The sequence below is a fragment of the Harpia harpyja genome, chromosome 20 (assembly GCF_026419915.1).
Source record: "Harpia harpyja isolate bHarHar1 chromosome 20, bHarHar1 primary haplotype, whole genome shotgun sequence".
Taxonomy (NCBI): Eukaryota; Metazoa; Chordata; class Aves; order Accipitriformes; family Accipitridae; genus Harpia; species Harpia harpyja.
In genome coordinates, this window is record NC_068959.1 from 8952281 (window position 1) to 8964671 (window position 12391).

Sequence of the window (12391 nt, forward strand, 5' to 3'; positions counted from 1 at the left end):
GCCAGCCCAGTAGCTGTAACTTGGCCTGACAAAGCCTTATTGAAGTACAGACAGTGTGGTTTCAAAGCAGTTAGAAAAAGAACGGGAATGCTGTTCAGGAAATTCTTCAGGCATGGGCAGGGACTTGGCTGCAATTCTGCTGTTGGAAAATCTGACAGGGGCAGCTCATGAGCACAGGCCAGGCCTCGTGCTGTTCTGAAACGCCGTGCTGCATCTTCCCCCCAGCCTCCAGCACCCCTCTGGGTTTTCATCTGCCCGCCGAGGGAGAGGTAAGAGCTGCGTTGCTCCTTCCCGCTGTGGCCGGGGTGATTTGCCATTCTTTTGTGCTCGTGCAAAGATGCTTCTTGCTTTCAGGCTGTTGCTCAGAGAAAAAAAGTCGAGAATGGGAAGTTGTGGTATATTTGCGAAGGGATGGGAGTAGTTTGAGGCTGGGTGGTGGTTTCTGGCTAACTTTGCTTCGGTACTAATTCTTCAGGCAAAGCAACTCCTGCGCTGCGTCTCTGGCTGCGTGAACGCTTTAACCAAATTAATTCCCAACTTTTTCATTTCAGAGAATAAGTATGTATGTAACCTGAAGCTACCAAAATGTTGGCTCTGTACCATATGTCACTTATAGATTTTGATGAAAAACATGATTCAGGCGTGATAAATACATTTATACGTACATTGTATTATAGTCATTTAATGAGTTGAAAGCATGTTTGTCTGGGGGTTGTTTGGCAATTCCTGGTACAGCTAGCTTGTGAAGAGAGGCAGTAATTCAGTAATAATCATTGCCTTGTGATTTCTCTGCATTTTTTTTTCTGTATTTTATAAAGCATGAGCAAACTGCAACAGACAGCACAGTCAGAAACCACGCAGAGCAGATTAGAAGGAAAAACATTAATTTAGGGGCTGTTCTATCTGCAACTTCTCTTCTGATTTGTGTTTCTTTCCCCAAATAACTTAAGGAACATTTATGATAAAAAGCTTGCTCTCTCTTTAGGAGCCTGCCAGATTTAGGCAATGCTCTCTCATCCTTTTAGTTGCAGCATTAAAGCTTGTCTTGCCTTTGCAGAGATAGGAGCACCTTATATGGCAGGCTTGTGTTTGGGAGTTAGGGTACGGCGCGTTCGTCAGGGCGGATGGAGGTGTCAGGAGGAGTCCGCCTCGCGTAGCTTCAGAAACTTCCTTGCCTCTGCCAGTGCCTCTTCCTTGGATTTTCACAGCAATGTTATCTGATGTGTTGAAAATGCCGTGTTTTATGGTGGTGGTGTTTTTTTTTTTCTTTCAACAAGGAATGAATTAAGGATATTAAATTATACAGTGGGACAGAGCTAAGCATTTCTGGCTGGTTCATGGGAATAGACCCACAGTTTGCTTTGCCTGCATCCAGCAGGACTGCACGTACAGGGCTCAAACAGTCATTCACCTTGGCAATCCAGAAAATTCAGTGACAAGGTGAGGTTTGCCACCAAAGTGCATCAGATCCAGTATGTGACAGGGCCAGAGCTTTCTCCCAGTAATGCTGGTGAAGTGTGTACGTAGGCAACTCCGAAGGATAACAGCAGGCTCAGGCAGACAGCAAACCCTACCTGGAAAGAGTGACATTCAGTGGATTTGGATCTTTAATGGGAATATTATCTGGTCCAATGCAAATAGATTCTGTGTGATAGAAGGCAAAAAAAGGGTGTGTGGGAGCATCTTCTCCTTGCCACCGTGTCTGTTTTTTCCTGTGAAAGTGATGGACAGCTGGAATGGGTTGGTTTGGGCCAAGTGAGGACTTTGGTGGTTTGGGGTGCAGGAAGGGCATCCTCCAAGAGCCATGGATGTACTGTAGCTTCTTGGAGGCTGATGGGGGTGAAGGGAATGAGAGGAAGGACAGAGATGAGCTGTGGAAGAGGGAGGCATATGATGAAAATGAAGAGGCTTGATAAGCTCAAAGTTTGCTTTGCAGAAAATACACCTGTGGTGAAAATGCTGTGTTAAATTAAGGTCTCGTATGATCTGGACTGCTTGAGCCTTCACAGGCTGCCATCTTACCCTGCAGACTTGGAGCTCTATTGCTTTTCTCAGCAGCTGTTAATTTAGGCACCCAGTCAGCCTATTATCTTCTTCACTGCTAGTTATAAGCTTATTTAAAAAAAAAAAAAAAAATTCAAGTTCCTGTCTCTGATCATGCAGCATCCCACCTCCCAAATCTGATCATCAGCGTTGAAGAAAGAGCCAGAGAGACAAAGAGAGTGGAATACGTCTGTCTTAGCAAGAAGCAGCCAGGGCTGGGCTGCCGTACCTGGCTTTAGGGGTGCTCCTGCCCCACACCTGGGTGAGACAAGCAGTGCAGGTTCTTCATCAGGTATGGGATCAGTCTGGATCATGGGATGTCCCACGTGCCCAGCTGGGCTGTTTGCCGTGTAGGTGTGAGTCCTGGCAGAGCAGGGGAGGCTCTTTGCAATGCCCTGGGCTGGATTTGATCAAGGGAGGTGGTGGTTTCCTCCCTAACTCTGGCAGCTGCTCCTGAGCCTCCCCCTGCCAGAGGTGACCTTTCTGCAGCTCCACCCGGGTCAAGTATTCGAGCTTTGCTTTGTATCCAAAAGGACCGAAGAGTGCATGCTTGTGTGGACAGAATGTTATGCATCTAAAGTGAAATTGGCGGGTCTCTTGATCTTGGAAGCATACAGATAAGAGAGCCGTTAGCACACCCTAACACGTGTATTCCTTCTCCCGGTCCTTCCCGAGAGCAAACTAGAAAGCAAGTGTGTCTGCGCAAATGAACAAACGGATAAGCAGTTAAGCACATCACGTGGAGGGAAGGTGGTGGAGGGAAGATGCAGCAGAACAAGTTTTAACTTGTGAGAGCAGGATCACTGCAGAGACTGTACTCTGGATCCTGGCACATGCTCAAGCCCACAGTTCTCAATTTGTGCCATGCCGGTTGGATTCCAGCCGTATAAATCCATATTACGATCCTGCTTTGCACATTCCTACAAGCCATAGCTCTTTTCTTGGTACTGTGAGGTGAGAGTGTGTTGGGGCAGAAATCTGCAAAGTATCACCTCCTGTAGCTTGCTTTCTGATTTGAGCTCAGTTGATTATATCCCTCTTGCTGTTCCCACAGCCTCCTGCAGTCACACCTGCTGCTGGCTATTTTAGTGTAGTTCTCATATTTGTTCATCCTGCTTTGAGACACTCCAGTAGGAAAGAGCGTTTATAAACTTGGCACAGATGGACATAGGCTTATGATTGCTTCACATCATCTGAGTGGTGCAAAGGAACCAGCGTGTGAATGTAGCAAAGCCGGTATGATGTTTGCATGCAGCGTGAACGTATGGCTACAAATTGTGGGGCATTTTGTGAAAGACATTCTTTGTTGACTACCTTGGTACATAACAGAACTCACAGCAGAAACTTTTTCTCCTTTGTCAACTTTCCTTTCCATTTTCTCCTTAATTCCAAAGAAGAAAAATATCCAGACGAGGTAACTATCAAGAAAAAAGTCTAAAAGTTAGAAGAAACACTCATAAATAAGAAAACAGACATGTTTCTCTTCTTCTCAGAGAAGACAAGCAATAGTAACATCACATTGCTCACAGACTCTTGCAGCATCATAATAAAATACCAATTTTGGTTTAGGAGATGCTATTCAGAGATGGAGCTGCCTGTTACTTTGTTTTGTTCTGGCAAACTCTAATATGTTTAGAGTTTTACTGTAAGTGCTCCTTGAATGCAGAGCTGTGACGGAGCAGAGCAGAAGTCCCATGTTCAGCTTTTCGTTCAATCCATCCGCTCGAAGATACTGGTTTATCAGCTGAGGCTTTTGCAGTGCCCTTATCCTCAAGCATGTTTATTGTCAAAATGCCATCAGCCCTAGCAACTGGGGACATTACATGAGCTCTCAAGATGTTAGAGGTAGGGGTTAGCCTGGAGCATTGAGGAATCTGAATTAGAGATGCTTTACCAGGAGATGAATCCCCAAGGTCTCCCCAGCTGCCTGTGCTGAGTCAGTCCATCTTCCTCAAGATACAAGAGGTGGGGATGGGAGAAGAGGTATTTCCTAGCGGACCAGGCAGAGCATGCACTGATGGACTGTGCAGACCAAGAAAAGCTTGTTGATGTGTTTATGTTTGCTGGAATCAGGCTAGATATTTGAAGAACCCTGCATGTGATGTACCCCACTGATAGAAACTAGTCAGAAAAGAAGAAAACATTCCTTAGGATGTTTCCTTCCACTTTTTGTCTCTCTGGCCATGTATCACATTGTGGTGATACCCAAGAAGTGGGCACTGAGTGATGATGGTCTTCCTAACTCATGGAAGAGCTGCTCCCCATGTGGAGGGATGGGAACTGTTGACAGAAGCAGAGGGACAAGCAGAGAGGGAAGATTTCAGCTTTGGGGACACTGATGGCAGTGACAGAGGCCACACTGGCACAGCCATCGGGGTAGAAGAGCCCGAGTTCATGGCTTAGATGGTGCTGGAGAAAAGTGCTGTGAGATTTAACTACTCCAGCAAGTCTTTCATCCTTCGGGCTGTTCCCTACTGCTCAGCCCTTGCTGGCCAAGCTGCGAGAAGTCAGTTTCCAGAGCCTGATCCTTTTATGGAGACCTCGGCTGTGGTCTGACCCATGTGCGGGGCCATAAATCAATTCTAGGTCATGACACTGGTGGATTAACGGACCTGGGGGTGTCAAGCTTGAGAGAGAGTTTTATGGAGAGTGGAGAGGCAAAAAGTCTTGTTGATAGATGGCTCAAAACACTCTTCTTCATGCCAAATTTTGTTCTCGGTGACGCTGCAGAAATGTGTGTTCTTTTGAACCTGGTGGATAGTGTGCACTTAAAAGACAGAGAAATTAAAGAGGATGAGTCTGCAGAGCATTTACAGCTAGTGAATACAAGTACATTGCCTTCCAGTGATATGGCAGAGAGCACCTCTGAAGGTTTTTTAGGTTTTTTTTTTTTTTCTCATTTCAGCCCAAAAGAAAAGGTTTCTGTTTCAAAAAACAAAGAGAAGGAGAATAGGATGTCGGTGATATGGACACAAAGAGAAGCCAGATGTGGGAGATGTAGGTCCAAGGCACAAGGGAATTTGAACCCCTCTCTCATCCCTAGAATGTGTTTCCATCACCATGCTACAGGTTAGCCTGGGGTCAGATGCTCTTCATTTTTCTGATGAAGTTGTTACACCTGGGTTATATGCAAGCAGGCAGGGAGGAGAGATGCCATGTCGGCCGCATAGGGCTTTAGGGGCTTTTGGTCTGTGCTGTAGTGAGCGGTTTCAATGAGCTCTAGGGCATTTTTGGCAGCAAATTTCAAGTGGGCTCATAAGAGAGAAGCCGCCTTCCCAGATTGCATCCCCTTTCACCTTAAAATTGTTCTCTTACTAAACATACCTCATTTAAGCACTGATCAAAGAAATCCCCATGGCACAGAAACATTACTGATTCCTCTTGTTATGCCTCACCCTGCTCATAGCCCTCATTGAGTCTACAAAGCCAGCATGGCCAGGGGATGTTATAGCTTCGGTGTTTGCAAGGGAAAGGTGTTTATCCATCCTTGTGCATATAAAACACTTCTTCTGCCTGAGGAATCCGTTAATCTGGGTTGTGCGCCCTGAGTGAGAAGCTTTCTGCCAGGGCAGGAGGACATGGAGGAAGGGAGAGAGGCATGCAATAAAGATTTGCCATAATTGGTGGGGTCTGATGTGATTTTTGGAAGCTCAGTGCCAGTTCTGATTTGTGATGCCTTTCAGCTGAGCCTGGTTTCGGCTTTATTGAAGGAAAGTGCTGAAGCTTTTTTTCCAGAAGTACTCGGCGAGCAGCCTGTGCGGATCAGAGGACGTGGTGACATGACTCTTCCACTGGTCTTAAAAAAACAAATAAATCTTTCTTGTCATGGACCATATCTCTAAGGTGTGCTAAAGTGAAAGGATTAATAGCTTTTCTAAACAGACTGGATTTTGTATCAGGCTCTGTTTGCAGAGTTCATATGTAAGGACTCAGTGTATAGCTCATGCAAAAACTTATTGCCCATTTTTTTTCAGCAGCAAGAATTCCTTGGAGTATTACCCAGGTTCCAGGCTATACTTTTGTAGTCATTGTAATGTTGTCTGTGGCTAAACTGCGAAGATTTGGCATGCTGCATTTTTTGTATTGTAAATGGGATTGTACGTGTGCTGATGCTGGTCCAATGCTGTGCACGTGTGTCTTTAAGGCCTCTCATGTCTGGCAGACACTTTCAGATTTGGCTTTTGGAAGGAGTGCTTCTCTTTCCAATTTCTATATTTGTTTTGGTATTATTTTTTCAGCACTATTATGAAATTAGGTTGTTGTTCCTAATATTTTCCTGAAGAAGAAGAAGAAGAAAAAAGTCCTATTAAGCAACTAGCAGCCTTTCCCCTTAGCTCAGTAATTGAAAGGAGGGGTAACCACTGGATATCCTTTCAAAGCAATACTGTTTTTTCTGGTGCCTTAGTTCTTTTTAATGTTCGAGTCAGGAGAGGTTGCCAAAATGTAAATTATGACTAGCATACTTTTCCCTCCCACACAGAGCAGATTATTGATAGCAGATATAGCTGGTTCCTCGTGTAGTTGCCTTGCAGGTTGTCTTATTCTACTCGTTTGTTTAACACACCTCAGCACTCTCTGTCCATCATTCTGTCTTCTCTTCCTGGAGAGCTACAGACAGGAGCATTTTCTTTTGGTATTCACAATTCAGGGGGGGAATGCTAGCTAGAAATTATATATAGCTTTAAATATAGCTGTGTGAGACTTTGTATAGGAAGAACATGCTATCTACAATTCCTATGTTATTTTCTTGTTATAAATTTATACTGTATTACTAAGCTATGCTCATCATGCGTGTTGTAGTACTTCAGTTGCGCTCTCTCTGTAAGGGCAGCTGTGAGCTAAATGTTTTATTGGAGCCAGAGAAATACTCAAAATCAGGCTGCTGTGTGGATGCAAGTTGCTCTTTGTGGTTATGTTCCGTTCCTATAAACTCTTTTGATGTCTGCAAAGTTTTTCCCCAGCTGGATATGCTATTTTCTCCATCCTAGAGACTGCAAATAAAGCAAAACAAAGAAAAAAAGGAGAGCAGGAAATAGATAAAGAGAATAAACAAGTTTTGCAATAAAGAGATATTTTGAGCTGGGTATTTTGTATTGTTTCTTATTGGTCAAACCGCTTCCATAATTTGAGAGGGTTAGCAATGCAATTTATTCATTTTCTCCAAGGGAGAGGCTGCATTTAATATGTGCTCTCCAGGATCCCCTGTTAAAATATTAGGCAATAAAATCCTTGACTGTACAGTAGTTGTGGTTATAATTTCCCCCAGGTAGTGGAAACTCTGTAATTTATTGTTGCTTAAGTTTTCCCTCTGCACAGATTGGAGTGGTTGTAGTAGTGTAAAAAGGCCTGTTTTTCCCCAAGCGCGTGTGTTTGTTGGTGACCCAGCTCCTTTCTCTGATGAGCTCTGTGCTACAAAGCCCTCCACAGTTGCTGACTTGGCATCTGTGAGCAAAAATACCAGTGCAGACCGAGTTGGATCTGTTGTAACCAACCTGCTTTGCTCCCCCTTGGTAAAAGCTACGGGTCTGCCTGGGCTTCAGGTGGTTTTGCAGTATAGAGACAGATACCCCAGCTGGTCTCAAGTGTTTTAGGGTGAGCCCACTTACGCTGTTGAAAACTGCTCTTTAATACAGACACACCTTTCTTTGGTGATGGACTTTTAATGCACGCTGGCTAAGCTGGCTAAGCCAACACCTATTAAGGAACAGGCTTTTTTTGCTGTGAGCTGTCAGTGCCTCCTGACATGATAGGACTGTCTGCACTAGTTGTCATTGCAGATCTTCACAGCATTAGCTGGGGCTGGGGTAGTCTGAGGCTGTAAATTAGGCATGGTTTAGGGGGGATGTGAGATCCTTTTTTTAGACCAGCTGAGAAAGCTGGAAAAAGCAGGCAGGCTTGGAGGCGTGGACAGGCTGGCCGAGGCTCGCCTTGTTCTAGTTTTAGTTTAGCGAGTGCAGGCAGCACCTTCGTTCGAAAGGAGGGAGCTCAGCCTGGCAGCTGCCTGCAGATGAGCAGCGCTGGTCCCCAGAGTCTCCTCTTGCGGGTGTCCTTTGCAGCACCCCACTGATGCACAAGTCTGACCTGCTTTTTCTCCTTCGTGGACCGACTGAAGCCCTCAAGCGTGTAGGGGAAAAAATTCTTAAAAATGCAGTGGTTCAGAAACCTGAGAGGAAAATGATAGGAGTACCTCATTTGTTACTATTTTTTAAAATCCTCCTGTTTTCAGCCACTGTCATGAATTTTGAGTGTGGGGGATTAACACAGTTGCTGTGTTAGAGAAGGAGGCAGATGGGCACCTCCACCCTCCGGAGGAGCACTGCTGTTGGGGTGAGAGCAGGGGTGTGAGCACACCAGCCTCCCTGGGCTAAACACAGCCTTCCTGAATATGCTGCTAAGTCAGCTTTGCTTTATAGGTCCAGATCAGGAGAGGTGTCAGTGCCTCTGATCTGAAAAGAATTTAGTGCCTGAACGGATTTATTTAGCACCTGAGACCATGTTTCAGCCTGGGTGAGGGGTGAAGGCTCGTGGAAGAAGGGAGAGGTGGCTGATCCCCTATGCTGCATGTGACAACACCAGGCAGTGTAAGAAAACACAGGTCGTTGCAACTTTTGGAGCAGTGAAAGGTTTAAAAAAAGGGTAACTGGTTCTTCAGGCAGCCCTTGCTTCAAATGTGTGGGCTTCAGCATTGGAGCAGCAAAGATAAAGTGTTAACTTCATCCCTGGTGCAATGCTACTGGAATAAAAGTTATGCCATGAAGAAACTCGCCTTGCATCAGCCGGTAATGGGCTCTGCATACCGCCGACTGCATGCTGTACTTTATTAGATGCTGGAGTATGGAGCTATTGGCAAAAAAGTAAGGAAAAAAACAGGACACTAATGGTAAACAAACATAAGCTGCTATCAGTGAGCATCTAATTTCTACCATTGTCTCATTCTGCCCTCACGGATCACACTCCCACAGAGAGGAGCTTGCATTGTTTCCTCCAGTTATGTGAATTTTGTAATTCACTGCATACAAACGTTGATGCCAGATACCCCGAGGAAGAAGCCCGTGGTGTTGAATCAGTAGTGCAAGAATGCGTTTGGTGGCTTCTTATCTGTCTAGAGTCTAAAATGCAAAACATTCAGCAAACTGTGTTATTAGAGATTATATGATATCCTCAGTCTGTGTGTCAAAAAAAGTCTGAAAACATAGCATACTGATCCCTGGGGGAAGCCCATGCAAGCGGCTTTCCGCACGGTGAATGTGAAGGGCGAGAATGTGAATACGTTCATTTGTACGGCACAAAATACTTTCGTGATCACAACCCCGTGCGCACGCAGCCATTAGCACACAACCGTTGTGCAGCGGCTGTGTTCCGGACCCCGTCCCAGCTGGTTGCAATGCTGTTTAAAAGCACCCGTCTCTTTCCATCCATGGTGGGTGCAGCTCAATCCCCGACTGCCCGGAGCCAGCCGGGTACCGGGGTGTCGGAGGGAGGATGGTGCTGGCCACACAGGACTGTAAAGCAATTCTTCCTGGGGTTGCTGCTGCACTGCTTTCCTCAGCAAGAGCTTTCCTTCCTTCCCTCTTTCCTTGGTTTTGGCCCCCGGTGTTATCCTAGCGTGCGATGCCCACCCAGGGTATCGGAGTCCTTGCTAAACCAGCATAGGTATGTGGGGATAATTTGTTAGGGATGTGGCAGCTGGAGAGTCTTGTGCTTCAGGTTTACTTGGCTAGGAAAGATTAGGATGTGGGATAGGAGAAAGGCAAATATTCCCCCTTTTTTCTTTGGCTGGAAGGAATGATTTTATTTGAGATTTTTTTTTTTTTTTTAAATTAAAGCCTCTGAGAAGTAATATTGCATCTTCAAAACAAACTGCTGAACTCAACTGCTTTTACCAAACGCATGCAAAATTTTCCCCTCAGGATCCTTAGAGGCCCTGGAGTGCCTGCCTTGCAAAACCTGGGGCGGTGAAGAGAGTTATTCGAGAGTGGTCTCCATAGGATACCTTTAGACAGTATGCTTATGTGTATTTATAAATATACATACGCATTTAATGCACAAAATTCTCTTTCAGTATGTTACTGCGTACAGTAAGCAGAAAGAAAAATAATGCAGAACAAAGATATCGAAAGAGTTGCTGGTAAACTCTGAAAAAAGAAAAAACAAAACCTTCTAAGAGGCACCGACACAAGCAGTTTTTATCAGCAGCTTTCTCTTGCCACTTAATACATATGGTTATTTCTTTGTGATCCTTTCAGATGCCTCAGGAACAGTACACGCACCGGAGCACCATGCAGACCTCGGAAGGACCCCAGGTATACAAAGTGGGGATTTATGGCTGGAGGAAGAGATGCCTCTATTTCTTTGTGCTGCTCCTAATGATTTTAATCCTGGTGAACCTTGCTATGACCATCTGGATTCTGAAGGTTATGAACTTCACAATTGTAAGTAAGGGTTACCCGGAAAGGTCTGGGGAAGATGAGGGAGGGTGATGGTCTTTCCTCTGAGCGTGACTTCAGATACAGCTTCGATAACGGGGTGTTTTAGTTCCAATGGATAGCCGTTATTACGGGCAGGAACAGATTTACCTAATGATCCTCTTTTTCTGCTGGAGATGTCTGCAGTATTGCCAAGCTGAGGAATCAGCTCAGTGTTGCAAATCATGTTCCTCCTACCTGCTATATGTATACATTTATATATGTAAACAATATACACTACCCTCCCCCGGTTTTCAGTTATAAAGTATTTTAAAATTAATGTAATAGGTTATTTTGAACTGGAGTGTGGGAATGGGTTTGAGCCTTTCTCTTAGACTTTTTCTGCTTATCTCCATGACTGGAGAAACTTGCTGAGAAACTCGATTTGCCTTTTTCTTAGGGAATATTCAGTTTGTTCCATAATGACGTGGTTCCAGAAGCTTCATGAAAAGAATAAAATTTCCAAGGTGGCTCTCTGGATGTAGTATTTAGGTGGAGCATATCTTTATCCTCGTTGTGCTGTGGTTGATGCACATCAGTCCTGTCAGCAACGCTCCCTTGCTGCACAGGCCCCCTGGCCAGGGTTAGCTTTCCAGAAGCCCCTAGAAAAATATTGGACAGCTGTACTGGGAGGTAGATTGCACTGGGGCAGATGGTGCTTTCTGGGCCCAGAGCGCTCTGTGCATCCCTTGAACTCTGTTCGAATTCTTTTTGAGATCTTAAGGGGTGCCTTGATCTTGAATTACCTTTTTACAGGGTGAGCTTCACCTCTCCTGCTCAAACACACTGAAAGTCAGGACATGATGAACCAGGCACACCCCGCTTCCAGGGCTAGTGAGCCTTTATATATGGCAGGTCCTAGTTTTTCGGTAGATAATTTGGCCAAGCAGAGTGAAAATGAAATGATTGGTCCCCTCTTCTTCAAAGCAGTCATTGCCACCTTGATCAGATGGAGTTGTTCTGAGATCATTTGAGTCTTCAGGAGAAGCTAAGTTTGAGGCTTTAATCCTGGATTTACTTCATGAGGGAGCTGTAAGGCTAAATTCCGCTAGACCACTTTTAAGGACTTTCCCAGCCAGGCTCTGGTGTGAGCAGCACGTTTGAAGTCTCCCGACATTTCTTTCTCTGCTGTGGTCTTGTGAAGCCCTGAACAGCTGTGTCCAACATTATGTCATTAATGGGCCATGAGAAGTTGAGTAAACAATCTCCGACGTACTGTATCCAGCAGACAAAGTGCTGTGTCAGGGGAACATGTAGCATTCATTTTCTCTAACCAGGATGCTGTTAAGGTGTGCAGAAGATTGCAATGCACATGTGCTTAGGGAGCAAGCAATTATAAAGCAGTAATCTACAAAAAGCTCCTCTGAGTAGGTGAAGAATGAACCAAACTGGAGCAATTAATGCTTAACCAGACCAGTTACTTAATCTTGTGAAATTGATGCCATTTTGATACACATTTTGTGCTGAACTGTGGTCTTTAGATTAATGTAGTTGAAAAATAGATATTTCTGAGGTGATGGAAGGCTTGGTCATACGCTCGTCATACAGGCAGTGGTATAGGTATCAGCCCAAGCACAAAATAATAGGATTTCAGATTCTTGCTTTTCAGGAATGCAACTTTATTTCTTTAGAATAACATAACTTCGATATGTTGGTCCCATGCTTTCTGCTGTTTGGTGATGGTGGTCAGTCAATTCTTTATAAGTTGCTTGAACTTCTCTGCTTCTTTCTCCCTCACTACCTTCTCCTGATGCATTGCATTTTGCAGGCCATCTGCAGAAGGGTCATCTCTGAGGGATACGTACAGAAACCTCCACCCCACTAAGATAGACACTGGCTTTTTTTGGCAATGCACTGATCTTCAAGCTCTTGTCTGATTCTGT

At 44.9% G+C, this 12391-nt stretch overlaps 1 protein-coding gene across 9 annotated transcripts in view; it reads left to right on the forward strand.

The window, feature by feature from the left end:
• Nucleotides 1-12391, forward strand: part of SGCD (sarcoglycan delta) — a 356822-nt gene that overhangs the window by 206702 nt on the left and 137729 nt on the right. For 6 of the 9 annotated variants that reach the window (XM_052816477.1, XM_052816474.1, XM_052816478.1 and 3 more), the window contains exon 3: nucleotides 10290-10475. In XM_052816477.1, the coding sequence (XP_052672437.1) occupies nucleotides 10290-10475 (186 nt within the window). Of the gene's footprint in view, nucleotides 1-151; nucleotides 270-10289; nucleotides 10476-12391 lie in introns of those variants that run through there. The other 3 variants (XM_052816473.1, XM_052816481.1, XM_052816482.1) reach the window with 3 other exon arrangements.